Genomic DNA, 25,907 nt, shown 5'->3' with positions numbered 1-25,907 from the left:
TGGTTGTTTGGAAATCACATGTATTTTCCTACAGAAGTTACAGTGTAAGTGGTACTTAACTTCAGAGATTTGATGTTAATATTTCTTTCCCAACCACTGTGTGTAATTCTTCCTATGAGAAAACACATGAAATACAAAGAAAGCTTTAGTTTGGGGTATTCCCACAAGCACTCCTTTTCCTGTAGATTGGTTCCTATCTCTTTCCCCAGGGACTCATTTTGATAAGGGAAAGAACAAATAATTCTTCCCTGGTCATTGATATCTTTTTTTTTAACCATCCTTAACCAGTTTTAACTGTAGAGTTCATTCAATAGTGTTAGGTATATTCACATTGTTCGCAATGGATCTACTTTTTCATATTGCAAAACTGAAACTCTGTACCAGTCTGATGACAACTCCCGGTTTTCCTCTCCTTGTAGCCCCTAGTAACTACCACTGTGTCATCTGTTTCTAAGAATTTGATAACTTTAGGTACCTCAAATAAGTGAAATCATACAGTATTTGTCCTATTGTCACTAACTTATTTCACTTAGTTCTCAAGGTTCGTCTGTTTTGTAGCATGTGACAATATTGTCTTCCTTTCTAAGGCTAAATAATATTCCATTGTATATGTCATTTTTTTATTTATCCATTTATTCATTCATAATGACATTCAGGTTGCTTTCACCTCTTGGCTATTGTGAATAATTCTGCTGTGATCATGGGTTGGGTGTACAAATACCTTTTCAAGACCCTGCCTTAAATTCTTTGGATATATGCCCGAACTGAGATTGCTGGATCATGTGGTAGTTCTATTTTTAATATTTTGAGGAACCATCATATTGTTTTCCATAGCACCTGCACCATTTTACATTCCCACAAACAGTGCATAAATGTTCCTATTTTTCCACATCCTTGCCAACACTTCCTATTTTCTGTTGGTTTTGGTAGTAGCTGTCCCAATGGAGGTGAGATGCGTTGTGGTTTTGATTTGCATTTCTAAAACAATTAGATATTGAGTATCTTTTCATTTACTTGCTAGCCGTTTGTATATTGTCTTTGGAAAAATGTCTGTTCAGATACTTTGCCCATTTTTCATTTGGATTATTATTTTTGTGTGTGTGTGTGTGGCTGAAATGTAGGTGTTCTTAAATAATTTAGGTATTAACCCCTTATCAGATGCATGGTTTGCAAATATTTTCTCCCATTTCCTCTGAAGTAGATGAGTCATAGTGAGAGGTATGACTTATATGAGATGTGACCTCTCTGTACCCAAAGGAAGGGAGCATCCTTATCTCTGATGATGGAGGGAATGTCAGGGCACAGACCTTGCTCAGTTTCCCGTTGTTTACCACATTTGGCTCATCCTCTGTCCTGTCATAGCTCTGTGGCTTTCCACTCTTCATCAAACCTGGCACAGAAACACCCAGGTTTACCCTTTTTTCAGGTCTTCATTTCACTATGAACTTTTCTTTGTCAACCAAAACCCTTATTGAGTGAATGTATATGCTTTTCTCTTCTTAATCTTTGTCAGTCTAATTTTCAGACCCACCCAGGGATTTAAAAGGTAGAGGAAAACTTTTTCTTCCCTGTGGAAGTTGTAGGCAGTCATTGTCCAATATTAAATATTAAACGCAGGGAAAGAACATAGAATTTTTTCAAAGTTTCCAAAGTAATTTCATTCCACACTTACTACATTAGTGATGCTTAAAAGAAATAACTACTTAACATGAAGGCCCTGCTCTGGGTAAGGTCTTTGCATAACTTTTCTTCGTGCTTAGATGCTTAACAGGAGAATCCTTTCCTGAGCAACCAGCTGGGAAGGATTTAATTTGACACTGTCCCTACTGAGACCCCCCAAGGACACTCATTCCCTTCAACAGTTCCTACTAGCCTTTTCTCTTTCCTAAACTTGCTGTTACTAATTTACCCCTCACTGTTCTCCAAGGCAAAACATCTGCAAGGTTTTAAGTCCTTTTCCTCCTCCCAACCTACCCCCGTCCGTCTCTGAATGTATGCTGCAGTTGTTATGGTTGTAGTTCGTTATGGCATATTGATCTTTAGCTTCTTTTATATCAGAACAATGCATTTCTAGGAGTCTTTTAGTTTTCTGTCAGCCACTGGTAACTGACTGAATAGAAGGCTTATGTTCATGGATACTGTTAATTTTTTTAAAGTAGATATATTCAAGGGAAAACATTGATATGGAAAAAACTTACTCTTCTAATTTTCTTTAGGTTCAAGCATTATTTTCACGGGGAGAGTAGATGAAATGTTCAGCAGTTGTAAAATGCTTAGGTATATTTTCCTAGGCCTATTTTAGGTCTTTTGGAAATAAGAAGAAAAGTATTTAACTACATAAAATAGTTAAGATTAGTTTTTCTCTATATTGTGTGTATATGTATGTATGTCAATGAATGTACATTTTTATGAGGGGTTTGTAAGCAGTCTCCTAGCATTTGTCTATTAGAATATGTAAACAGCATGTAAAATTGGAACTATGTAACAGATTCAGCTGTGGAAGTTCTCTCCTATTTAGCTTTGTCTCTAAGTAATATATAAGGTGAAATGAGAAATATGTTGAGCTCTGAATTTATAACCAGTTATTCTTAGTTTGCAGAAAAAACTTCAACATGTGCCAGCAACACAACCTCATCTTGATCAGGTAAAAAAAAAAATCTTAAAAAATCATCTTTAACTACCTTGTTCTGTTTAGAATTGTTTTATTAGAACTCTTTTTTAAAAAGCATATTTTAACTGTTTTGATAGTTTTCATAATTTAAATGTTCTTGAGGTCATCATATAGATCTAGCTTCTTAATGTGTAATAAGAGTTCATCAAACCAGAATTATTTAAAATCTTAGAAAATCATGCTTTCTGGCTTCTCCGTTCTACATGGCAGTCAACATATTCTGATTACTTCTTTTGATGAGAATTACTATATAAAAGTGGCCTAGGGGTTCTTTATGCAGCCTATTTTTAAGTATATTTAACTAACTGATTAAGGAAAAGTCTGGAATAGACATCCATGGCTTATTTAAATAAAAACTGACTTTGGAAAGGCAGGAAAGATGCTCGGAACAAAGTGTATTTTCACTGTACCCACCTTTTTTAAAGCAACTTGTGGACAGTGGCACTTACGGGTAACGTCTCTCTTCCGTGTAAACGCTGAGAAGGGGCCTGTGAGTGCGTAGCGTGTCTTGCATTGTCTCCTTTTCCTCGAGACTGTCACTTATTTTTTGAATCAATTTTAATAGGGCCACAATAACAGCATACTTATCCGTCTTCATTTTGGCTCATATTTATGGGGAGCTATACTACCACATTTGTGTCATTTTCCTCTGAGAAACTTTTCTTAACAGAATATTCATGACTTACTTATTTTACAACTGAAAGTTTGTATCTCTTAGTCCTCTTCACCTGTTTTGCCTATCCCCCTGACCCTTCTCTTTGGCAACCACCAGTTTGTTCTCTGTTATCTATGAGTCTGTTTCTGTCTTGTTACACATGTTCATTTGTTTTGCTTTTTGGGTTTCTACATATAAGTGAATTCATGGTATTTATCTTTTTCTGTGTGATTTATTTTACTTAACATAAGACTTGTAGGCCCATCCATAGTGTCACAAATGGCAAGATTTCAGTCTTTTTATAGTTGAGTAATATTCTGTTGTATGTATACACATACATATGTGCATCTGTGCATGCACCCACACACACCATATCTTCTTTATGCATTCATTTCTTGGTGACCACTTAAGATTCCTGTCTCCATATCTTAGCAATTGTAAATACATAGTATTTCAATGAACATTAAGGGGCGTGTATCTTTTTGAACTACTGTTTTCATTTTCTTAGAAGTGGAATTGTTGGACATGACTGGGCTACTGAACAACAACAAATGGTAGTCCTATGTTTTTGAATAAGCTTCATTACTGTTTTCCATAGTGGCTGTGCCAATTTTCGTTTCTACCAATGGTGCATGAGAGTTCTGTTTTCCCCACATCTTCACGAACACTTATTATTTGTTGTCTTTTTGAGAATAGCCATTCTGAAAAATGTGAGGTCATATCTTATTGTGGTTGATTTGCTTTTCCCTGATGCTTAGTAATGTTGAGCATCTTTTCACGTGTCTGTTGGCCATCTGTATGTCTTCCTTGCAAAAATGTCTGTTCAGGTCTTCTGCTCATTTTTGAATTAGATTGTTTGGGTTTTTTGTGATACTGAGTTGTATGATTTTTTATGTATTTTGGATATTAATCATGTGTTAGACAAATCAATTGCAAATTGCCTTTTCATTTTGTTGAAGGTTTCTTTTGCTTTGCAAAAATATTTTAGTTTGATGTATTTCCGTTCTTTTGTTTTGGTTGCTTTTATCCAAGGAAATAGATCCAAAAAAATAATTGCCAAGACTTATGTCAAAGAGTGTAGTGCCTCTGTTTTCTTCTAGGAGTTTTTTTGGTTTTAGCTCTTAAATTTAATCTTTTATCCATTTCAAGTTTGTGTTATAAGAAAGTGGTCTAGTTTCATTCTTTTGCCTGTAGCTGTTCTGTTTTTCCAGTACCATTTGCTGAAGAGACTCTTTTCCATGTTGTCTGTTCTTGCCTCCTTTGTTGTAAATTGATTGACAATATGAGTGTGAATTTATTTCTGGGCTCTCTATTCTATTTCCTTATGTGTCTGTTTTTATATCAGTTCTGTAGAACTTACTGTAGCTTTGTAGTATAGTTTATAATCAAGAAATGTGATATTCCAATCTTTGTCCTTCTTTCTTTTTTAAAAAAGCTCTACAGGAGATTCTGATGCACTTTCCTACTTTAGGTATATCAACATAGGGCCAAGTATAATATAATATTGCAGACCAAGGACTGTGAGATTCAGTTACATGAACAGTCTCATTTGGATCTGAGGCTTCATGAAAGATAGATTTTTGTTTTGTTTTTTTTTTAACGTATAGTAAAGCATACTTGTTTTTAGTTTGCAAGTCAGTGCATCTTTATTTATATTTGTGCATGTGTATTTGTATGTACACACGAACGGATATCTCTGTAATTCTTACTGAGATCAAGATAAAGATTTCCAAAAGTGTTAAGAGAGTTTCTTTGTGACCGTTCCCGGTCGTTAACCCTTCTTCCAGAGTTGTAACTGCTACTGTGATTTATACACCAACAAGAAACCTTAAACAAGGAGGCTTTTTGTTTTTTTGTTTTTTTTTTTCTTTCTTTTGGACTGAAAGAAATAAGGAGAAGAGCAGTCCAGATCTTTAAAAGTGGGAAAGTAACAGTGCTCCAGAAGAGAAGTCCTGATGAATGCTTGGTATTAGAATTTGAGCTTAAGTATTAGGCTTTGATTTGCTAGGCAAAGAGAATTCATTCTGTACTATTAGACAGTGTCCAGTAAGCTGGATTGGAGTGTGGAGTCAGGGGACCAAGCAGGAAGATACTGCGGAAGTCCATATACCCTGTGATGAGGACCTGATCTGTGTTGTTTACAGTAAGAATGGAAATGGTAGACAGTGAGCACTGTTAAACAGGTCGGCTTGCTTGGATAGCCTTACTAACTGATGGTGAGCAGGAAGGAAAGATGGAGGTGATGGGAAACAAGCCTAAATGGACAAAAGGGACCTATTATTAATAATAGAAATAGGGAAATCTAGAAGGCAGAGTGATTTGGATAAAGACATCAAATGTTTATCTGTGTACCTGGTGGCAGGATATCATAGCAGAGGTGTCACAGGGAAAGAAGCCAGAGGAGTGGAGTGTGGAGAAAGGGATTTTGTGTTTAAGCACATTAGTGGGCTTAGTTTTCCAGATAAAAAAAGATACAGAAGTTACTGCATGTTACTACATGTTAGATATTGATTGCAAAAGAGTGGGAAAGTGAGGGAGATAACCCGGTAGGTTAAAGAACAAACAGACCAAAATCCTAATATTTAAGAGTTATTCCTAAATTTTATTTTAGGGGCAGTACCTTATTTTGCTTTAGTCTTCTAAATTACTGCTTCAGTTTTCTGCTTCTTTCTGTGTACAGGAAAAGGAGAGTTAATTTTAGATTCAAATAAACTGGAAAAAGTCTGAAATGGGTAATACCTAGAACATATTATGTGTGTCATTAAAGTTTTATCCCTGAATGATGTTTAATGCATTTGTTTGTTTTTCAGGGATTTCTTGTTCATTCTGATAAAGAGGAACTGGGTTTGAATGGGGAAAGGTAGATGAGAAAACCCAGGTGTCAATCTATGTATACTTATTAGTAGAGCCAGTGGTGAACTCTTGAGTTGAGACCCTAATATTCTGCACTGCACATTTATGGGTTTCATCTTCTTTATTGTTGTTTAATTGCTATGTCTGACTCTTCTGCAACCCATGAACTGTGGCCCACCAGGCTCCTCGGTCCAGTATTCTTCCCAGGCAAGAATACTGGAGTGAATTGCTGTTTCAAGGAAATGGCAGCCCACTCCAGTATTCTTGTCTGGGGAATCCCATGGATGGAGAAGCCTGGTAGGCTACAGTCCATGGGGTCGCAAAGAGTCAGACACGACTGAAGGACTTCACTTTCACTTCTCCAGGGAGTCTTCCTGAGCCAGGGATTGAACCTGCATTGGCAGGTGGATTCTTTACCACTAAGCCACTTCATCTTCTTTAGGATTTGTCTAATATGAGAAGAGTTTATTGGTACAGAAAAACATCTGGTTCTAAAATGTCTCTCTCCCTTGAGTCCCATGATGCATCATTTTAGTTTTTAAAAACTTTTTAAAAAATTTCACATTGGAATTAATTGCACTCTTTAGAAATACCATCATATCTCTAACTTGCCAAAAGCAAAAATAATTCCTGGTACAGTATTGAGTCCTATATTGAGACATTCCCAACATTAAAAGCCAAGTTATCCAACTTGAATAAGCATTTTTAAAGGTTAAATTACTGCTGTCTTTTGAAATTAACAAATTATGTTTCATTTGGCAGTCTTTTTGCTATGTATTTTGATATGCTTTATGACTTGCTATACATTTTGGTATGGATTTTTATGTGTGATTTGTAATGTTAAGATATGTGTTTCTAGGCAATTATGCAATGCTGTATATTACTGTATTCTTTCTGTCTGTTTTAAAGCTTGGCTTGAGCATCTTATTCTCCAAGATGGGGTTTTTGCTTTTGTTGTGTTATGCTTAGCTCCTGTGTATTTTTATCATTAATTTTAAAATTTTGGGTTACTGTGGCAAATGGAGGTTTGGATTTTAATTATGTGCTCAGCTAGAGGAAATCTTAAGCTTCTGATTCCTTAGAGTGGTCAGTGAGAGATTTATCAAGATCAGGAGAAAAAATAAATCTCAAAGTTAACATTCTGTAAATGTTGATGTCAACTTTCTAAAACTCATTCTCATCTCTAGGAACTCTTCTTCTCTTGGAACATGTTCAGTTAGAGATAAACTGAATCTTTCAATTTGTATTTATATTTCCCAGAGAACCTTTGCATTTGAGTGTTATTCCTGGCTCTGGGTAGTTTATTTTTTTCTGAGCCTCATCCTTCCTAGTTTATAAAATGGAAAATCATTCTCTTTAATCCACGGTTTGTTGTCATGAGTAGATGATGAGATGAAATAAAATGACCCAGGCAAAAGTACCTCATTTAGTGCATAGCTGATACACTCTTTATATTAACCTCCCTCTAATCCTGAGAATCTTGTAAAGAATGCATTAAACAATGAGTATCTTTTCATAAGAGTTTCTCTGTGTAAATACTAAACCATTGACTAGCTACAGAATATAGAATGTGGAGTTGCTGATTTCAAAAATCAACAAATGTGGTGAAAAAGATATACCAAATACAATTGTTAAGGCAACACAAATGTCCATGAATGTTTCCTTACTTGTCATTTTGAAACTTGTGATTTGAAAAAAAATAGATTGACATTATTATAAAAAAAATCATTATCGAGTATCTCTTGATTTACAGAGTATTATTACAGTCACATTTGAAGTACCAGGAAATGCAGAGGAAGAAAGTCTAAATGTTTATATTCAGGTGAATGCACTTTTAACTTATTAATGATTTATCAATTGTTTTGTCATGTAGCTGTTCCTCTGAGCAGTGGTTGATCTTATTAAAATATGTCACTTGATACAGAATCTTCTGTGGGAAAAGAATGTGAGGAACAGGGATGACGACTGCATGGAGGTCATACGACTGAAGGTGTGGTACACAGCTTATGGTTTTATACTTTTGGACAAAGTCCCTTTCTTGGCTGTTAGAAAAAAGCCCCCATAGTTAGTCAAAAACACAAGTACTAGGTTTAGTTCAAATAACCTTTGTGTGTTTTCATTTTTCCTTATTTCCATTTCTGAAAAGAAGCTTTGAAAGTCATTGCATAGTTGCATAAAAGCATGATTTATTTGCACAGCTTCACCAGGTGCTGCAGCTAAACAACCTGCATGCCTTGGAACATCCCCTCTTGCTCTCTACTCCCAGGTGCTCTGAGCAGTTATCTGGCTAATGAGCTTGACTTGTTGAAATTTCCCTCCTCTTGGCGTAACAACTTGTGGTCAGTCAGAGAAAACAGAATGTTTTCTTGTGTTACTCTAAGAGAGCTTCATTAACAGAAGAAAGCTTGCCACAGCCGAATCTTATGCTTCTTGATGCATTTAGGAGACACTGAACATCTGATATACAGTGCAACAAAGTTATGAAGGACTAAAAGAATTCTTGTTCTATGTTTGGAAATCCGTTCATGTTTATCTGACTTTATTATGTCACACAGGGTGTTTTTTCCAGGGAGCAGTGGGTTGTAGGTTGTGTGCTTAACCAGTCAGCAGTCTTATGTTTCCAGAAGTGTGCTTAGGGTTTTATTAATGCTGTTTATTATCATTATTGTTAGTAACTAGATTCTCTGGTTAGCATCCAACTTCCTGGGGTCACTAGAGTGACAGGGAAAATATTTAGATTTCTTTACCTCCTGTGCGGGCTCTACCTGGGTTTGGCACTGCAAAGGAACACAGGTGAATCCCAGTGTACTCCCCAATCATTCCCACCCAGAGGAACTAAGCCAGGTCTGCTACTTCTCTGTGATTCTGTCCCCATCTGCATTCTATGATCCTAACTGAAAGATCATATTTCTTTCTGTAACTCCTTGCATCCCTGGTGAGTGTAGGGTGGTTACCTAAAATTAAGCAGTCACATATACCACTCTGTAGAGAGTTCGGTGGCTCATTTTGCACCATCCCAGTTTGGATTTTGTTCTTAGATATGTGATATTTTCTCTGGTTCTTCCTTTCTTTGGTTCTCCTTTTGGCCTTCCTCTCATCACAGCAACACTGGGGCATCTGAGACAACATAGCGTTTCTCTTCATAGAGTTCCTTCTCTTTGCTCTTACGGAGTATTAGTCTGATAATAATCAATATGTTTAAAATGTGAACTCTAGTAACAGCTGATACTTCAAAGACTTTATATACGTATAAAATTAATGCTTAGGTAATTATTTTCAAAATGTTTGTTCTTACATATTAAAACTCAACTTTAAAAAGCAGAAAATGAAACAGCACAAGAAAAAGTAACTGGAAGAACATACACCCAAAATACATGAATATTACCAAAAATACACAGGAATTGTGAGGTGGTAATGACAGTGGTTTGTCTCTTATTATTTTTCAATATTGTATTATTTTATAATAAATATGTATAATTAATAAACACTATTTCAGAGAAATTATATCATCCCCATAGGAGCCAGTTTATTAGATAATTTGCTCTTTCTTTCTACAAATCAATATAAAGTGGATTTTATCCAGATAAATAAAATAGTTTTTCTTTTCCTTTATTTCATCATTATCTACTTCATTTAATGCAACTCATTGAAAAACATATTATCATCAAAATCCTTTAAACATCTCAAATTTTCCTACTAAAATGGAAATAAGTATAAAGTCTTTAAAAGTAGAATAATCGGTAGAATTTGATACATAACATGTTTTATCATTTAGTTTCAGTTTTTCGTTGTGATAACACTGAATACACATCATAATACATATATTTATCATTAGAAGTAGGGATTTTTTAAAAAAATTAATGTATGCGGAAACATGTTTTAAAAATTGGAGGCTTTAGGAAACTTTAATGCACAAATAACTGAAATTAAGGAATTTTAACAGTATGTTCTTTATATTCTGTATTTTAAAAAGAAATAGGGATAATTAATGCATTAACATTGGTGCTCAATTTCTGCTTTTAAATTCAAACTGTGACTGATTGGTTATTCTCCTCTGAGAAGGGGCTAGTGTCAATCAAAGACAAACCACGACAAGTGATTGTCCAAGGTGTCCATGAGCTATATGATCTGGAGGAGACACCAGTGAACTGGGAAGATGACAGTGAGAGAACAAATCGATTAGTCCTTATTGGTAAGTAACCAACAGTTAACTTTTTTTAAAATTGAGATATAGTTGATTTACAATGTTGTGTTATTTTTAGGCATACAACAAAGTAATCAGCAAAGTAATGTGTATATATATATATATATATATATGTACATACATATCTATTCAAATATTTTCCCCTTATAGACAGTTAAATTTCTAAAGCAAAAAAAAAAAAAAAAAGGACTTCGCTGGTGGTCCAGTGGCTGAGACTCTGCGCTCTCAATCCCTGATCAGAAAACTAGATCCTATTCGCCATAGCTAAGAGTTCCTGCACGCTACAACTAAGATCTAATACAGTCAAATAAATGAACAAATAAATATTTTTTAAAAAATAGAGGGCTATAATGCTCTACCTAAGCAGTGCTAGCCAACCTGAACTTCTTTTGTAAATTCAAATAAGCTTGTGGTTAATGTATTTGTGCTAATTATGTGATAACATCATAAGGACTTGTTAAGTCCTTTGCTTTTTTTTTTTTAAATAGAAAGCAGAGCTTTTTTATTCTTATTTATTTGCACTTATTTATTTTTGATTGCACTGGGTCTTTGTTGCTGCATGTGGTCTTTCTCTAGTTGTGGCAGGTAGGGGCTGCTCTGTAGTTGTGGAGCGTGGATGTCTCATTGTGGTGGGCTTCAGTTGTTGAGGTTTACAGACTGTAGCGCACTGGCTCAGTAGTTGCGACTTGTAGGCTTAGTTGCTTTGCAGCATGTGGGATCTTCTGAAGGAGGATTGAACCTGTGTCCCCTGCATTGGCAGGCAGATTCTTAACCAGTGGACCATTAGAGAAGTCCTGCCCTTTACTCTTCTTCAAATAATTTTAGAAAAGTGATTAATCAAAATGTCAGCTTGGTTCTCAGGGACTTAATTAAGAAAGTTAGGGAAGGATGCACTAATTACCATTGTTTTCGTAAATTTCTGAAGATTATCAAGCATTTAATGGTCTAGACTTGATAGGTAAACTGTGTCATTTTAATAAGCATAATATAATCATACCATATTTTGTTCTGTTTACAGGCAGAAATTTAGATAAGGATATTCTTAAACAACTATTTATAGCTACTGTGACTGAAACAGAAAAGCGATGGGCAACACATTTCCAAGAGGATCAAGTTTGTCCATAACACTAGAAGCATCACCAAAAGGGACGGATGATAAAAGTGAGAATAAGTTTCCTGTTGGATGTATTTCAAGCATCTATTTTTTGCATTACTTTTCCTATGAATTACAGTGTATCCTTTAAAATAGTATTTATTTTACAGAAAACATAAATATAGTAAATCAGTAATATAAAACCCTTGACATTCATTCAATAAAACGTAATTTCCTATGACTTTTTTTTTGTAGACAGATGATTCGCAAACTTATCTTTGGAGTTTACATATGCTGAAATTCTCACCCATGGAAATTTTAGTAGTAATAGTGGTATCATGTTGATGTATGCCAGAAACCAATACAATACTGTAAAGCAATTATCCTCCAATTAAAAAGAATTTTTAAAGATGGTAAAACTTATTCTTATTTCAGCATTATCATTTTCCCTTAGAACTTTAGCTGATTGCTTGGATGTAATTTTATTGTTAATAGCAAAAATTTTTAAAAACAAATAATGTCACTATTTTTATTAAGGGAAATAAGAGCTTTATTGTGGTAGAGACTTATAAGAAATTACTTGTAATTTCTGAGTCAGAGAAATTATTTGAGACTCTCTCTTATTCTTAGAGTCAGATTCTAAGCCTTATTGGTAGTCAGTGTAATGGAACTTCAGCCATTCACTTCACAATATATTTCAAAGATTTCAATTATAGAACTTTTAATTTTAGAGTAGATTTTACTGCTGGTATTAAATCCATCTTGGGTTTTTTGAACTTCTTTATTTTTCAATGTAAACTAAAAAGTGACAGGGTACTTTAAATATAATTACAGATAACTTTTGATAATTTAACTATCTTTATATAAATAGTAGATGTGTAAGTAAGTATATATTGGATTACTTTTCTCCTATTCCTTATGAAGGCCAGGTCAGCATAACTATATTCAGATAGTAAGAGAAAGGCATGAGGTGGAATTAAAAGAAGAGTTAATGGTTGTTAAATATCAGAAGACTGTCAAAATAACTGAGCATGTGTGTGCCCTGTTTTAGAACTTTTTGATAATCTTGGTGTCACAAAGATATTTCCTATATTTTCTTTCAGGAACTTAATAATTTTTAGCTCTTCACGTTTAGTATTACAATCCATCTCAAGTTAATTGTTCTATTGTTATGTCTTGAAAACTCTTTCCCCTTTGAATAAGCTTTTTGCACCTTTGCTAAAAATCACTTGTGTGTGTGTGTTTCTGTGGACATTATTTTGATTCATTGTCTTTTTTTCCCCATTGCACCAAAGGGATGTAGAATTTATTTAAGTTAATACTTGAGTTCAAACATGTTATGAATTAACAAATTCATTGAGAGGAGGAACAAAGAGAAACATTTTAGGAAACATTCAAAGGAGAAAGAAAATGAAACTGAGTTATTCCGTAACCACTACCATGTATGACATGAAGGTTCAGGAAAAGTACAATGAAGTTCTCAAAATGTAAAGCAATTATCTTCTAGTTAAAAATAAGTTTAAAAAATCAGAATGAGACTTCCATGGTGGTCCAGTGGTTAGGAATCCGCCTGCCCATGCAGGGAACCCGGGTTCAGTTCCTGGTCTAGGAAGATTCTACATGCCGTGGGCAGCTGGGCCCATGCAGCACAGCTACTGAGCCCATGTGCCACTGCTGAAGCCTGTGGGCTCTGAGAGCCTGTGCTCCACAACAAGAGAAGCCACCGCAATAAGCCACCCCAACTCACTGCAGCTAGAGAAAGCCTGCATGCAACAATAAAGACCCCGCACAGCCAAAAATGAATAAATAAAGATGTCTTAAAAATCACAATGACATTCTGAAATGCTGAAGAATAAAAATGAACAAAATTAAGCTTGTTAGAAAATATGAGAAAAAGAAGGTATGTTATTTTACTGAGAATATATTTCAGACAGCTTGAATCATTCTTTTTTTTTCTCTTTTATGGCACACTGTCCTGGTAACTTTATCCTTAGAGTAAGTTGTGAAATTAGGTAATGTAAATATTCTAATCTTGTTCTTTCTTTTTTTTTCAGGGTTGTTATATTTATTTTAGATATTTTTGTTTTCAATATAAATTTTGTCATTAACTTGTCAGTTTCTTCAAAAAGCCTGGTAGAATTTTAACTAGGATTGCATTGAATCTATAGTATAATTTAGGCAGAATTGTCATACTTTAAAAAAAATTATTTCTTAAATTGAGGTGAAATTCATTTTTCACATTGTATTAGGTTTGTGTGTACATTATATTTTCACTTCTGTATACACTACAGTGTGCTCACCAGCAGAAATTTGATTTCCATCCTTCCCCATACAGCTGATCCCCTTCGCCTCTGGTAACCATTGTCTTCATCCATGTGTTCATTTTGTTTGGTTTGTTGCGCTCATTTATTATGTCTGTTTTTTATATTCCACATATGAGTGAGATCCTACAGTGTTTGTCTTTCTGTAACTTATTTGACTTAGCATAGTACCTTCAAGATTCATCCAGGTTGCCAGAGGTGGCTTTTAAGTTGAGACTAGAGTTAAAAGGAGTCATTCATGCAAAGTCAGGGAGAAGTTTCTACACAGAGGAGCGAGCAGTGGAGATAGCCTTTACATGGGAACCAGTGTAGCGTGCTGGAAAACCATGAAGAAGGCGAGGGTGATGGAAGGTGAGAAAGCCAGGCATGAGATGGGTATGGGATAGGATTGGAGTTGTAAGCCAGGGCCAGGCCTTTTGCTTCTGAGGAAAAGATTTGGGGTAAAGAGGAAAACATTTGGATTATTCTGAAAGCCCTGGGAAGTGACTGATGGGTTTTGAGCTGGACAAGTGATGTGGTTGATTGCTGTGACAAATGAACTAATTGTTTCTGTTTTTGACATTGCAAACAGTGCTGCAGTGAACATTATGTGTGCCTCTGTTTTTTTTTTTTTGCCTCTTTGTTTTTATGTGACAAGTGTTTCTCTAGAAGAGATATGTAAGAGTGGAATCACTGGCTTCCAGGATATGCACATTAAAAGTTCTTAATAGATACTGATAGATAAATTGCCTTCCCAAATGGAGGTACCTTTCTGCTGTGATATAGGTGTATATGAAAGTACCCATTTTTCCAAACCTACTTACTTAACCTTTAACCTTACTTAACCTAACTTACTTAACCATTTTTACAAACCTACTTAACACATTTTAACCTTTGCCCTTCTGGATGGACTGGCATCTTACTGTTTTAATTTAAATTTTTTTAACTGTATTTTTATGTTATTTATATGTTCTTTTAAATATATTGTTATGTTCTTTGTTCTTATTTTTCCAAAGTGAAATTTTTCATTCATCAGAGACATTACCAGTTTAACCTACACTTCAGAGGGCTTTGGAGCCATCAATCTATATCCTCAAGAGATTTTATTTTTATAATGGAAATCTAACAGTTTAATAACATGGGCCATTATTCTGCTACCCATAGAAAATGCTCAGGGTATTGTGATTTCAGGGTAATGACAATAATCATGGTTTAGGCATAGTTCATTTGTAACTTTATAGTTTACTGAGTAATATAGGATAAATTACCAAATCTCGCTGAGCCCTTGCTTCCTTATTCATAAAATGGAGGTAAAATGCAAATCTCTGAATTGTTCCAGGGATTATATTTAAAGCACCCTGAATATAGAGATTCAGTAAATGTGAATTCTTCTTTTCCAGCAAGATTTGATAAATATTCAGGGTTCTGCACAACTTCTTAAAACAAATGGTTCTTCCTAGGCCTTTCCAGCTTGTAGTGAAAGGGCAAGAACACTGGTACTGAATTTAAGATAGCTGCAGGAAGAGCCATCCCAGAGGTGAGGGAAGACCAGGGATTGAAAGGGTCTCTAATTCCTAGACTACGAAGTTTGAAGGGAATTACCAGCAAAATAAAGCTAAAAGGCTTTTAAACATCTGTGGGCTTGGTTGCTGGCTACAAATTGAATAAATATCTCCTTTGGATTAGTAGTGTAGGTGGAAAACTGTACTTCTAGATTTCTTTGAAAGGCCTTTCCCAGTTCTAGGAATGCCATACAATGTGGAAGTGATATTGAAAGAAGTGAATTCTGTCTTTGAATGTCTAGCAACTTGGCCTACTGTGATGAGAAGGGAGAACAAGATTTGTTTTTTCTCAGAATGTCCTAATATTAGAATCAACCTTAACTTCCAATAACCAAATTGCCTTTAATTTTCATAGTGAAATGGAGAGAAATTAGATACGTATCTTTTATGTATAGTAGTTTAGAAAGGTTGGTTTTTCTAAGTAGTATGGATGGTGTTTGTGATGCCCTGATAGATTTGTTCAGGAAAAAAGCCTATTCAGTGTTAGGAAAGACGTAATCTCCCACTATGCACTGGGTCCCATGTTAAATGTTTCAGTGTTTCATGAGCACAAAGCAAGGCAACACTAAAGAATCAGATGGGACAGAGAGTCGCCTCTCCCGTGGTTTTTTTTTTTTCCTTAAAGAATTACTTGCCATAATAAACTTGATTTGTTTCCAAAGAACTCAGTTAATTTCCTTTCATTGATACAGCTCTGTATTTTTTACATTGATGTATTTTGTATAGGCTTCCTAGGTGTCTCAGTGGTAAAGAATCCACCTGTGGAGGAGACATGGAGGTGATATTGAAAGAAGTGAATCCGCAATTCAGGAGATGTGGGTTCAGTCTCTGGGTTAAGAAGATCCCCTGAAGGAGGAAATGGCTTCTCTACTCCAGTGGGATTGCCTGAGAAATCCTATGGCCAGAGGAATCTGTCGGGCTACAATCCATGGGATCGCAAAGAGCCACTGACACAACTAAATAACATTTTGTACATCAATATTATTTAGATATAATTCACAGAAAACTTACCCTTGGCTTTAGTATGTCCCCAGGAAAAGGAGCAACCATTACAACTGTCTAATTCCAGAACATTTTCATAGCTCTCAGACTGTATCTGTTAGCAGTTACTCTCCATTTCTCCTGCCCCTATTTCCCAGCAACCACTCATCTACTTTCTGTTCCAAAAGGTTTGCCCATTCAGACTCCTTTCACTTACCATAATGTTTTCAAGGTTCATCCGTATTGTAGCATGGATCAGCATTTTGTTTATTTTTATTGCTGAATAAAATTCTATAGACCATATTTTATTCTACTCATCAGTTGATGGACATTTGAATTTCTACTTTTTGGCTACTAGTCCCCTTTCCTCGTGTTTAATTTTTTAATAAACTATAATTTTCTGAACAATTTTAGATTTACAGAAAAACTGAGCAGAGCAAAGAGTAGAAGGGAATGCCCATATCCACCCCCTACCCCTTATACTCACACAGTTAACAACTGGCAGTAGTATGGTACATTTCTTAAAATTAGTGAACCAATATTGATACATTATTCTTAACCAAGGTCCAAAAAAAACAAAAAAAAAGAATGATCTCTGTTCGTTTCCAAGGCTAACCATGCAATATCACAGTAATCCAAGTCTATCAGTAATGCTGAAGCTGAATTTGAACAGTTCTGTGAAGACCTACAAGACCTAAAACTAACACCCCAAAAAGATGTCTTTTTCATTATAGGGGACTGGAGTGTAAAAGTAGGAAGTCGAGAGATAACTGGAGTAACAGGCAAATTTGCCCTTGCAGTACAAAACGAAGCAGGGCAAAGGCTGACAGAGTTTTGCCAAGAGAATGCGCTGGTCATAGCAGACTCCCAACAGCACAAGAGAAGACTGTACACATGGACATCACCAGATGGTCAACACCAAAATCAGACTCATGTTATTCTTTGCAGCCAAAGATGGCGAAGCTCTATACAGTCAGCAAAATCAAGACCGGGAGCTGACTATGGCTCAGATCGTGAACTCCTTATTGCCAAATTCAGACTTAAATTGAAGAAAGTAGGGAAAACCACTAGACCATTCGGGTATGACCTAAATCAAGTCCCTTACAACTATACAGTGGAAGTGACAAATAGACTCAAGGGATTAGATCTGATAGAGTGCCTGAAGAGCTATGGACAGAGGTTCATGACATTGTACAAGAAGCAGTGGTCAAGACAATCACCATGAAGGAGAAATGCAAAAAGGGAAAATGATTGTCTGAAGAAACCTTAGAAATAGCTGAGAAAAGAAGAGAAGCTAAAGGCAAAGGAGAAAAGGAAAGAGCTATTCATTTGAATGCAGAGTTCCAAAGACTAGCAAGGAGAGATAAGAAAGCCTTCCTCAGTGATCAGTGCAAAGAAATAGAGGAAAATAATAGAATGGGAAAGACTAGAGATCTCTTCAAGAAAATTAGAGATATCAATGGAACTTTTCATGCAAAGATGGACACAAAAAAGGACAGAAATTGTATGGACCTAACAGAAGCAGAAGATATTAAGAAGAGGTGGCAAGACTACACAGAAGAACTATACAAAAAAGATCATGACCCAGATAACCAAGATGGTGTGATGACTCACCTAGAGCCAGACATCCTGGAATTCAAAGTCAAGTGGGCCTTAGGAAGCATCACTATGAACAAAGCTAGTGGAGGTAATGGAATTCCAGTTGAGCTATTTCAAATCCTAAAATATGATGCTGTGAAAGCGTTGCAATCAGTATGCCAGCAAATTTGGAAAACTCAGCAGTGGCCACAGGACTGGGAAAGTTCAGTTTTCATTCCAATTCCAAAGAAAGGCAATTCCAAAAAATGTTCAAACTACCACACAATTACATTCATCTCACACGCTAGCAGAGTAATTCTCACAATTCTCCAAACCAGGCTTCAACAGTATGTGAGCTGTGAACTTCCAGATGTACAAGCTGGATTTAGAAAAGGCAGAGGAACCAGAGATCAGATTGCCAACATCTGTTGGTGCATAGAAAAAGCAAGAGGATTCCAGAAAAGCATCTACTTCTGCTTTATTGATTATACCAAAGCCTTTGACTGTGTTCACTTCAGTTGCTCAGTTGTGTCCAACTCTTTGCGACCCCATGAACCGCAGCACACCAGGCCTCCCTGTCCATCACCAACTCCGAGTCCACTCAAACTCATGTCCTTTGAGTTGGTGATGTCATCCAACCATCTCATCCTCTGTCATCCCCTTCTCCTCCTGCCCTCAATCTTTCCCAGCATCAGGGTCTTTTCAAGTGCATCAGCTCTTTGCATCAGGTGGCCAAAGTATTGGGAGTTTCATCTTCAACATCAGTGCTTCCAATGAACACCCAGGACTGATCTCCTTTAGGATGGACTGGTTGGATCTCTTGCAGTCCAAGGGACTCCCAAGAGTCTCCTCCAACACCACAGTTCAAAAGCATCATTCTTTGGCTCTCAGCTTTCTTTACATTCAGAACACTAAGATCATGGCATCCAGTCCCATCACTTCATGGCAAATAGATGGGGAGACAGTGGGAACAGTATCAGACTTTATTTTTCTGGGCTCCAAAATCACTGCAGATGGTGATTGAAGCCATGAAACCAAAAAACACTCCTTGGAAGGAAAGTTATGACCAACATAGACAGCATATTAAAAGCAGAGACATTTGTCAACAAAGGTCTGTCTAGTCAAGGCTATGGTTTTTCCAGTGGTCATGTATGGATGTGAGAGTTGGACTATGAGCTTTAAGCCAACTTTTTCACTCTCCACTTTCATCAAGAGGCTCTTTAGTTCTTCACTTTTTGCCATAAGGGTGGTGTCATCTTGCATATCTGAGGTTATTGACATTTCTCCCGGCAATCTTGATTGCAGCTTGTACTTCCTCCAGTCCAGTGTTTCTCATGATGTATTCTGCATATAAGTTAAATAAGCAGGATGACAATATACAGCCTTGACATACTCCTTTTCCTATTTGGAACCAGTCTGTTGTTCCATGTCCAGTTCTAACTATTGCTTCCTGACCTGCATACAGGTTTCTCAAGAGGCAGGTCAAGTGGTCTGGTATTCCCATCTCTTTCAGAATTTTCCACCGTTTATTTCACAGTTCATTTATTATTTCAGAATTTTCCACAGTTTATTGTGATCTACACAGTTAAAGGCTTTGGCATAGTCAATAAAGCAAAAATAGATATTTTTCTGGAACTTTTGCTTTTTGGATGATCCAGCGATCATTGAAATCCAGCAATTTGATATCTGGTTCCTCTGGCTTGGAGGATTTTAAGCATGACTTTACTAGCATGTGAGATGAGTGCAATTGTGCAGTAGTTCGAGCATTCTTTGGCATTGCCTTTCTTTGGGATTGTAATGAAAACTGACCTTTTCCAGTCCTGTGGCCACTGCTGAGTTTTCCAAAATTGCTGGCATATTGAGTGCAGCACTTTCACAACAAACTGTGGAAAATTCTTAAAGAGAAGGGAATACTGGACCACCCTACCTGCCTCCTGAGAAATCTGTATGCAGGGCAACAAGCAACAGTTAGAACCAGACATGGAACAGCAGATCGGTTCCAATTGGGAAAGGAGTACGTCAAGGCTGTATATTGTCACCCCTGCTTATTTAACTTATATGCAGAATACATCATGTGAAGTGCCGGACTGGATGAAGCACAAGCTGGACTCAAGATTGCCGGGAGAAATATCAGTAACCTCAGATACGCAGATGACATCACCCTGTGTCAGAAAGTGAAGAGTAACTCAAGAGCCTCTTGATGAAGGTGAAAGAGGAGAGTGAAAAATCTGTCTTAAAACTCAACATTCAAGAAACTAAGATCATAGCATCTGGTCCCATCACTTCATGGCAAATAGATGGGGAAACAGTGGAAACAGTGACAGACTTTTTTGGAGGGGGGAACTCAAAAATCACTGCAGATGGTGACTACAGCCATGAAATTAAAAGATGCTTGCTCCTTGGAAGAAAAGCTATGACCAACCTAGACAGCATATTAAAAAGCAGAGATATTACATTACCAGCAAAGTTTGGTCTAGTCAAACCCATGGTTTTTCCAGTAGTCATGTATGGATGTGAGAGTTGGACTATAACGAAAGCTGAGCATTGAAGAATTGATGCTTTTGGACTGTGGTGTTGGAGAAGATTCTTGAGAGTCCCTTGGACTGCAAGGAGATCCAACCAGTTCATCCTAAAAGAAATCAGTCCTGAATGTTCATTGGAAGGACTGATGCTGAAGCTGACACTCCAATACTTTGGCCACCTGATGTGAGGAACTGACTCATTGGAAAAGACCCCGATGCTGGGAAAGATTGAAGGCAGGAAGAGAAAAGAATGACAGAGGATGAGATGGTTGGATGGCATCACCGACTCCATAGACATGAGTTTGAGCAAGCTCCAGGAGTTGGTGATGGACAGGGAAGCCTGGCATGCTGCAGTCCATGGGATCGCAGAGTCAGACACAACCGAGCACCCCACTGAACTGATAGTTTATTTGGATATCCTTAGTTTGCACTTAATGTCCTTTTTCTGTTCCAGGATCTCACTCGGGATACCACATTACAGTTAGTAGTGTTATTACAGTTACATTACATTTATTGTTACCTGATATCAAGGGTACATACTATCAATGTGATTTATGATTGTTGGTGTTGACATTTTTACCTAACACCTGAGTGAAACCTCTGTTAGGTTTCTCCAAGGTAACTTATTCTGTCTCCCCACACTTCATGAGGTTCTGTTTGGAAGGAAGTCATTGTGCACTGACTACAGTAAAAGATTGTGGGGTTATGCTCCACCTCCTAAAAGGTGGAATATCTACATAATTTATCTGGAATTTTTCTGCAAGGGAGATTTGCATTTTTACCTCCATGTACTGGATAAAGAATCTGCCTGCAATGCAGGAGACACCAGAGACATAGGTTCAGTCCCTGGGTTAGGAAGATTCCCTGGAGGAGGAAACGGCAACCTACTCTGGTACTTTTGCCTGGAAAGTCCCATGGACAGAGGAGCACGGCAGACTACAGTTCATAGGGTTGCAGAGTCAGATCCAACAACATGCACACATGCCTTCTTCCTTCTGCCCATGTATTACTTTACTCAGTCTTCTATTTTTTTTACTTTGGTTAACAAGCTAGTACTATTTTATTTTGTTGCTCAGATTGTCCCGGTTCTGGCCATTGGGAGCTCTTTCTTGTTTCCCAGTGCCCCCTTTAACATACTTTTATCAGTGGGGGTAGTTTTTTTTTTTTTTAAAGAGTGTCCTCACTTTTCTCCTTTCATTTTTAAATAACCCCAATCCCCACAGAAGTTGACTCTAGGAAAACTAACAATGCCCCCTTTCCCAGGTAATCGGATTCCTGTGCTGATGAAGAAAAGTGCCTTACCTGCAGGGGGTTGAGGGGGAGGCAATCAGGGAATCAAAGGTTGAAAAAGACACCTGTCCCAGCCCTCCTGAAGCTTAGCTGAGTAGGTCACACATGTAGTAATTGGTTAATTTGGGATTCAAGCACAAATCTGTTAGGCTTGAAAACTTCTGTTATTTGTTCTATTTTAGACTGCATGCAACTGAGAAGACTTAGAGGGTAAACACCTCAGAAGTAGAGGATAAAACTTTAAAAAGACTAGTAAGAAAGCTGTTTTCAAAATTTTATCCTGAGGAAACTAACTTCTTTAATATTTTTTGTTATATTGGCCGACTTCTGATTTCTCGCTGAAAATTGTCATTTTTCAAATTGTAATAGAAGATTTACCATCTATCAATAACAATCAGTGGCATAGTACTATTTTCATTCTGCATTTTTATTAGATGCCACCTCAAATTTTTGAAGGTTAGGGAGGTATTAAGTTCGAGTTGGACATGACTGAGCGACTGAACTGACTGAAGTTATGAATATATACTATTTCTTGGTATTTTACCATAATGCACATTAAATTATGTTGCACTGAACACTGCTACTTTATTCTCTGAACCAGTTTAAATGATGCAAATCTAAAAATCATGTTACTTCCAAGGATGGCAAGTGACTGAAATAGAGCATCTCTGTCACCTTGTTTCTGTCCAGTGTGAGTAAGGAATGATGACCTGGTGATTTAGTTAGACACCAAAACTGCCCCCCTCTTTTGCCTCATTTAAGTTTAGTGATTATCATTTATTATTACAGTGAAAAGTGCTTAATGTTGGTTCTTGTTTTAAAGAAGAGAAAGACTTGAGTCTCAGACTGGGTGTATCCTTTGGAATTGTCAGGCCATTTTGGTAAAAGATATTTCAAACTGGGTTTTTACTGGTTAGTTGGTACAATTTAGTTGGTCATGGCCATTAAAAAAAAAATCACCTGTTTTATGAAACTCACCTCAGTTATATAAGTCTGTATGCAAGATCATGGTATAAAATGTATTTCATACTGAGGTTAAATGTTCAAAGAAGTTGAGAATCACTGCTGGAAGGGGACTTCTCTCTAGCCCTCCTGCTTTTCCCTCCACCCTGAACTTCCCCAACTTCATGGCAGGATATTTCAGTCTTCTGAAAACTTGAATCATGGAGAAGATTTTGGGAAGCTGAGATAGGCGGTAGTAGGGACAAGGCAACACTCTCACTCCACTCTTGAGCTGGGGAGTGTAGTTAGAAGATTAAAAATATTTCAACTCCTTATTTCAGCTCTTATCATGGAGGACAGAACCCACCAGTGAAAATGGGTGACTAAGCATGAAACAAAAACATTTATTGTTACACATTCTTTTACAGTTAAACACCCTATACCTTTCAGTATCTTCTCCCGCCTCTTATTTTTATCCTTAAAGAGACAGGTTTGAATATCGATGTGGCCTTAGATTGTTGGGTATATGTTTTCTTACACCCCCCGCCCCCGCTTTTTCATTTGAGAGGTTTTCAAAGCGCGTTAACAGAGCCTATGCAACTCCCGGCCCGATTGGCCGGCTGATCTTGAGGAGTGAAGCACCTTCCTTGCTGGCGGGTGGGTGCAAGGAGGAGGAGGCTGAAGGCTCTTGTCGTGTCGGGTAATGCTCAAAGGACCCTCATCACTGCACTGCGTTGGGAGGAAGGAAGGGCGCTCTGAAGTAGGGCGAAAAAGGGTCTGAAGAGGGGCGGCAGAGTCCATCACACAAGGACCCAGAAACTTCAATAAAAGGGAAAGAGCGTCTTTGCCGGACGGTGCAGGAAAGGACAAATCGACAGAAGTAAAAGACCACCACTACAAGGGGGACCTCGAGCGTCTCCGCTTCTTGGAACACGCAACACAGGCTTCCAGCCCGGAGCCAGGTGAGCGGCCGCTACCTCCCCGGAATCTGCAGAGCCTGCTCCTCCATGAACTTGCCTAGAGCTGAGCGCCTTCGCCCCACACCTCCGCGCAGCCTCCGGGGTTCCGATGGGGAAGACTGTGAGATCGATATCCTGGGAGAGGGGGAAGATGAAGAGGAGGAAGATGAGGAACCCGAGGGAAGCCAGCGGTTCCCAGAGCCTCTGCACCAGCCGCAGCCACAGGAGGCGCGGCTTATCGCTGGCGCGCTTCCCGGAGAGCACACCGAGAGCAGCGGCGGCCCAAGCAACTCTTCCGAATTCTGCCCCAAGTTCGGGGTCTCGACGGGGTCTGCAGCGGCCTCTCGGGACGCCCAGCAGCCGGCGAAGCCCCCCTACTCTTACATCGCGCTCATCACCATGGCCATTCTGCAGAGCCCGCACAAGCGCCTCACGCTCAGCGGCATTTGTGCCTTCATCAGTGGCCGCTTCCCTTACTACCGCCGCAAGTTCCCCGCCTGGCAGAACAGCATCCGCCACAACCTCTCCCTCAACGACTGCTTCGTCAAGATTCCCCGCGAGCCAGGACACCCGGGCAAGGGCAACTACTGGAGCCTGGACCCCGCCTCCCAGGACATGTTCGACAACGGCAGCTTCCTTCGGCGCAGGAAGCGCTTCAAGCGCCACCACCCACCTCCCGGAGCCCACCTGCCCCACCCCTTCCCCTTACCCGCTGCACCCGCTGCCCTGCACGGCTCCTACCCGGGCATGCTGCTCGGGTCACCGACCCCGCCGCAGCCTGTCCCTGGGGCCTATACCGCCTCCACCCCCGGGAGCCGCCCGTGCGCGCTGCTACATCCTCACCCCCTCCGCTACCTGCTGCTTTCCGCCCCGGCCTACGCTGAGGTTCCCAGGAAAGCGCAAGGCGCGGATCTGGGGACCCCCGGCGCCCTTCCGGCGCTGCAGCCCACGTTAGACTCCCAGCCATGGGAAGAGAGCAAGGGGCCGGCGTCGCGGCCAGCTGGCGGATGCACCTCCTTCAGCATCGAGAGTATCATGCAAGGGGTCCCGGGAGCGGGTGCAGGCGCTGCGCAGAGTCTGCCCCCGACCCCGTGGGGTTACTGCCACCTGCTGCAGCGTTCGTCGTGCCTGTTGCATCCTCAGGCCGCTGCCCCTTTGCTCCACGTATCCGCTGCCGCTGCTGCCGCCGCATCCGCTGCCCGGACAATTTTGAAGCAGCAGCAGCAGCAGCAGCAGCAGCAGCAGGAGGAGGATTGTTGTACCAGCGGCTGCGCTCCCAGCAAGAGCGCTCTGCTGGGCCGTCACCTGTCCGCCACCTAGGCGCAGCTAGGGTGTCAGTCCGGAGAAAAGGGTTCTAGGCTGACGTCGCTGGTCGCTCTTTCGGGCGGAGAGGGGACCTCACCCGGCCTTTTGAATAGCATCCACACCTGTCCCAGAGCCGACTCAATGAGGCGGACGGGGAGCCAACCCGGAGGGCGGAGCCATCCGAGGTCGTCAAGTCTTCGCCATAGCGCACTTCACTTTGCACAGCCGGGACCAGGCTTGCAGAATCCTGCAGCCGGGCAACCACAAATTTCGGTTCGCATGGCGTCAGCCATTTCTTTTGCAGACTCCAGTCCTGACTTTCAAGGCTTTTCCTATTCGCACATTTCCAGAGGAACTATGAAGTGGGGCGTTTTGTTCTGGTGTTAAAAGAAAAGCAGAAAGTAAATCGTCCAATGCACATGTTCCCCCCGTCTTCACTTCGTAGAAACTGCAAGTATTATTCCCAAGTCCAGTGCAGAATGCTTGTGCCCTTTATGTCTTCCTGAAATTGATGTTTAATGAGTAGAATTTTAATTTCAGAGGATTTATTTCCTGTGTGTCTGATGTGCCATCTTCCGTGGAACAGTGTTAAAATTAAACCTAACTGTACAGACTAAATAAAGTGCTAAATTACTACACGACATTGTTTATTTTATGTTATTTCGCCTTCCAAGTGGAATTTAGAACTTTTAAAACTTAGTTCTTTCCTCTCAATTTAGTTTTATAATCCATATTCATTATGGACATAAGAAACAAATTTTCAAAATGGTTTTTAAAACTTGCGAATATTTGAAGTTGAGAAAATCCTCGCTTTTAAAATGTGGGATTTAGTATTTATGAAATCTATAAATAAAAAATAATTGGAGGTCATCTAACTATAAATTCTCCATTTATTTTCCGTCTTTCTAAAGCATTGATTTTTCTCCCAAATAAACTGAAGGGTGATATGAGGTGAATCTTAAATGTAGTGGCCAAAGTTTATTCAGGAAAAA

At 38.7% G+C, this 25,907-nt stretch overlaps 2 protein-coding genes across 6 annotated transcripts in view; both read left to right on the top strand.

Moving 5' to 3' along the window:
- The window catches only part of ZNG1A (Zn regulated GTPase metalloprotein activator 1A), a 49,663-nt gene extending 33,041 nt beyond the window's left edge, over positions 1–16,622 (top strand). For 3 of the 5 annotated variants that reach the window (XM_020912628.2, XM_020912625.2, XM_020912627.2), the window contains exons 11-16: positions 2,593–2,644; positions 7,933–8,001; positions 8,104–8,169; positions 10,242–10,371; positions 11,402–11,544; positions 16,065–16,622. In XM_020912628.2, the coding sequence (XP_020768287.2) occupies positions 2,593–2,644; positions 7,933–8,001; positions 8,104–8,169; positions 10,242–10,371; positions 11,402–11,508 (424 nt within the window). In that variant the 3' untranslated portion in view covers positions 11,509–11,544; positions 16,065–16,622. Of the gene's footprint in view, positions 1–2,592; positions 2,645–7,932; positions 8,002–8,103; positions 8,170–10,241; positions 10,372–11,401; positions 11,545–11,731; positions 14,386–16,064 lie in introns of those variants that run through there. The other 2 variants (XM_020912626.2, XM_070480391.1) reach the window with 2 other exon arrangements.
- Positions 16,623–21,629: 5,007 nt separating this feature from the next.
- Positions 21,630–25,549, top strand: LOC110149913 (forkhead box protein D4-like 1). Its single transcript, XM_070480390.1, has one exon. The coding sequence runs from the start codon at positions 23,659–23,661 to the stop codon at positions 24,928–24,930; it is 1,272 nt and encodes a 423-aa protein (XP_070336491.1). The 5' UTR covers positions 21,630–23,658; the 3' UTR covers positions 24,931–25,549.
- Positions 25,550–25,907: the final 358 nt, after the last annotated feature.

The sequence above is a fragment of the Odocoileus virginianus genome, chromosome 18 (assembly GCF_023699985.2).
Source record: "Odocoileus virginianus isolate 20LAN1187 ecotype Illinois chromosome 18, Ovbor_1.2, whole genome shotgun sequence".
Taxonomy (NCBI): Eukaryota; Metazoa; Chordata; class Mammalia; order Artiodactyla; family Cervidae; genus Odocoileus; species Odocoileus virginianus.
The sequence above is the reverse complement of the archived record's forward strand: the minus strand, read 5'-3'. Positions and strand labels throughout refer to the sequence as shown.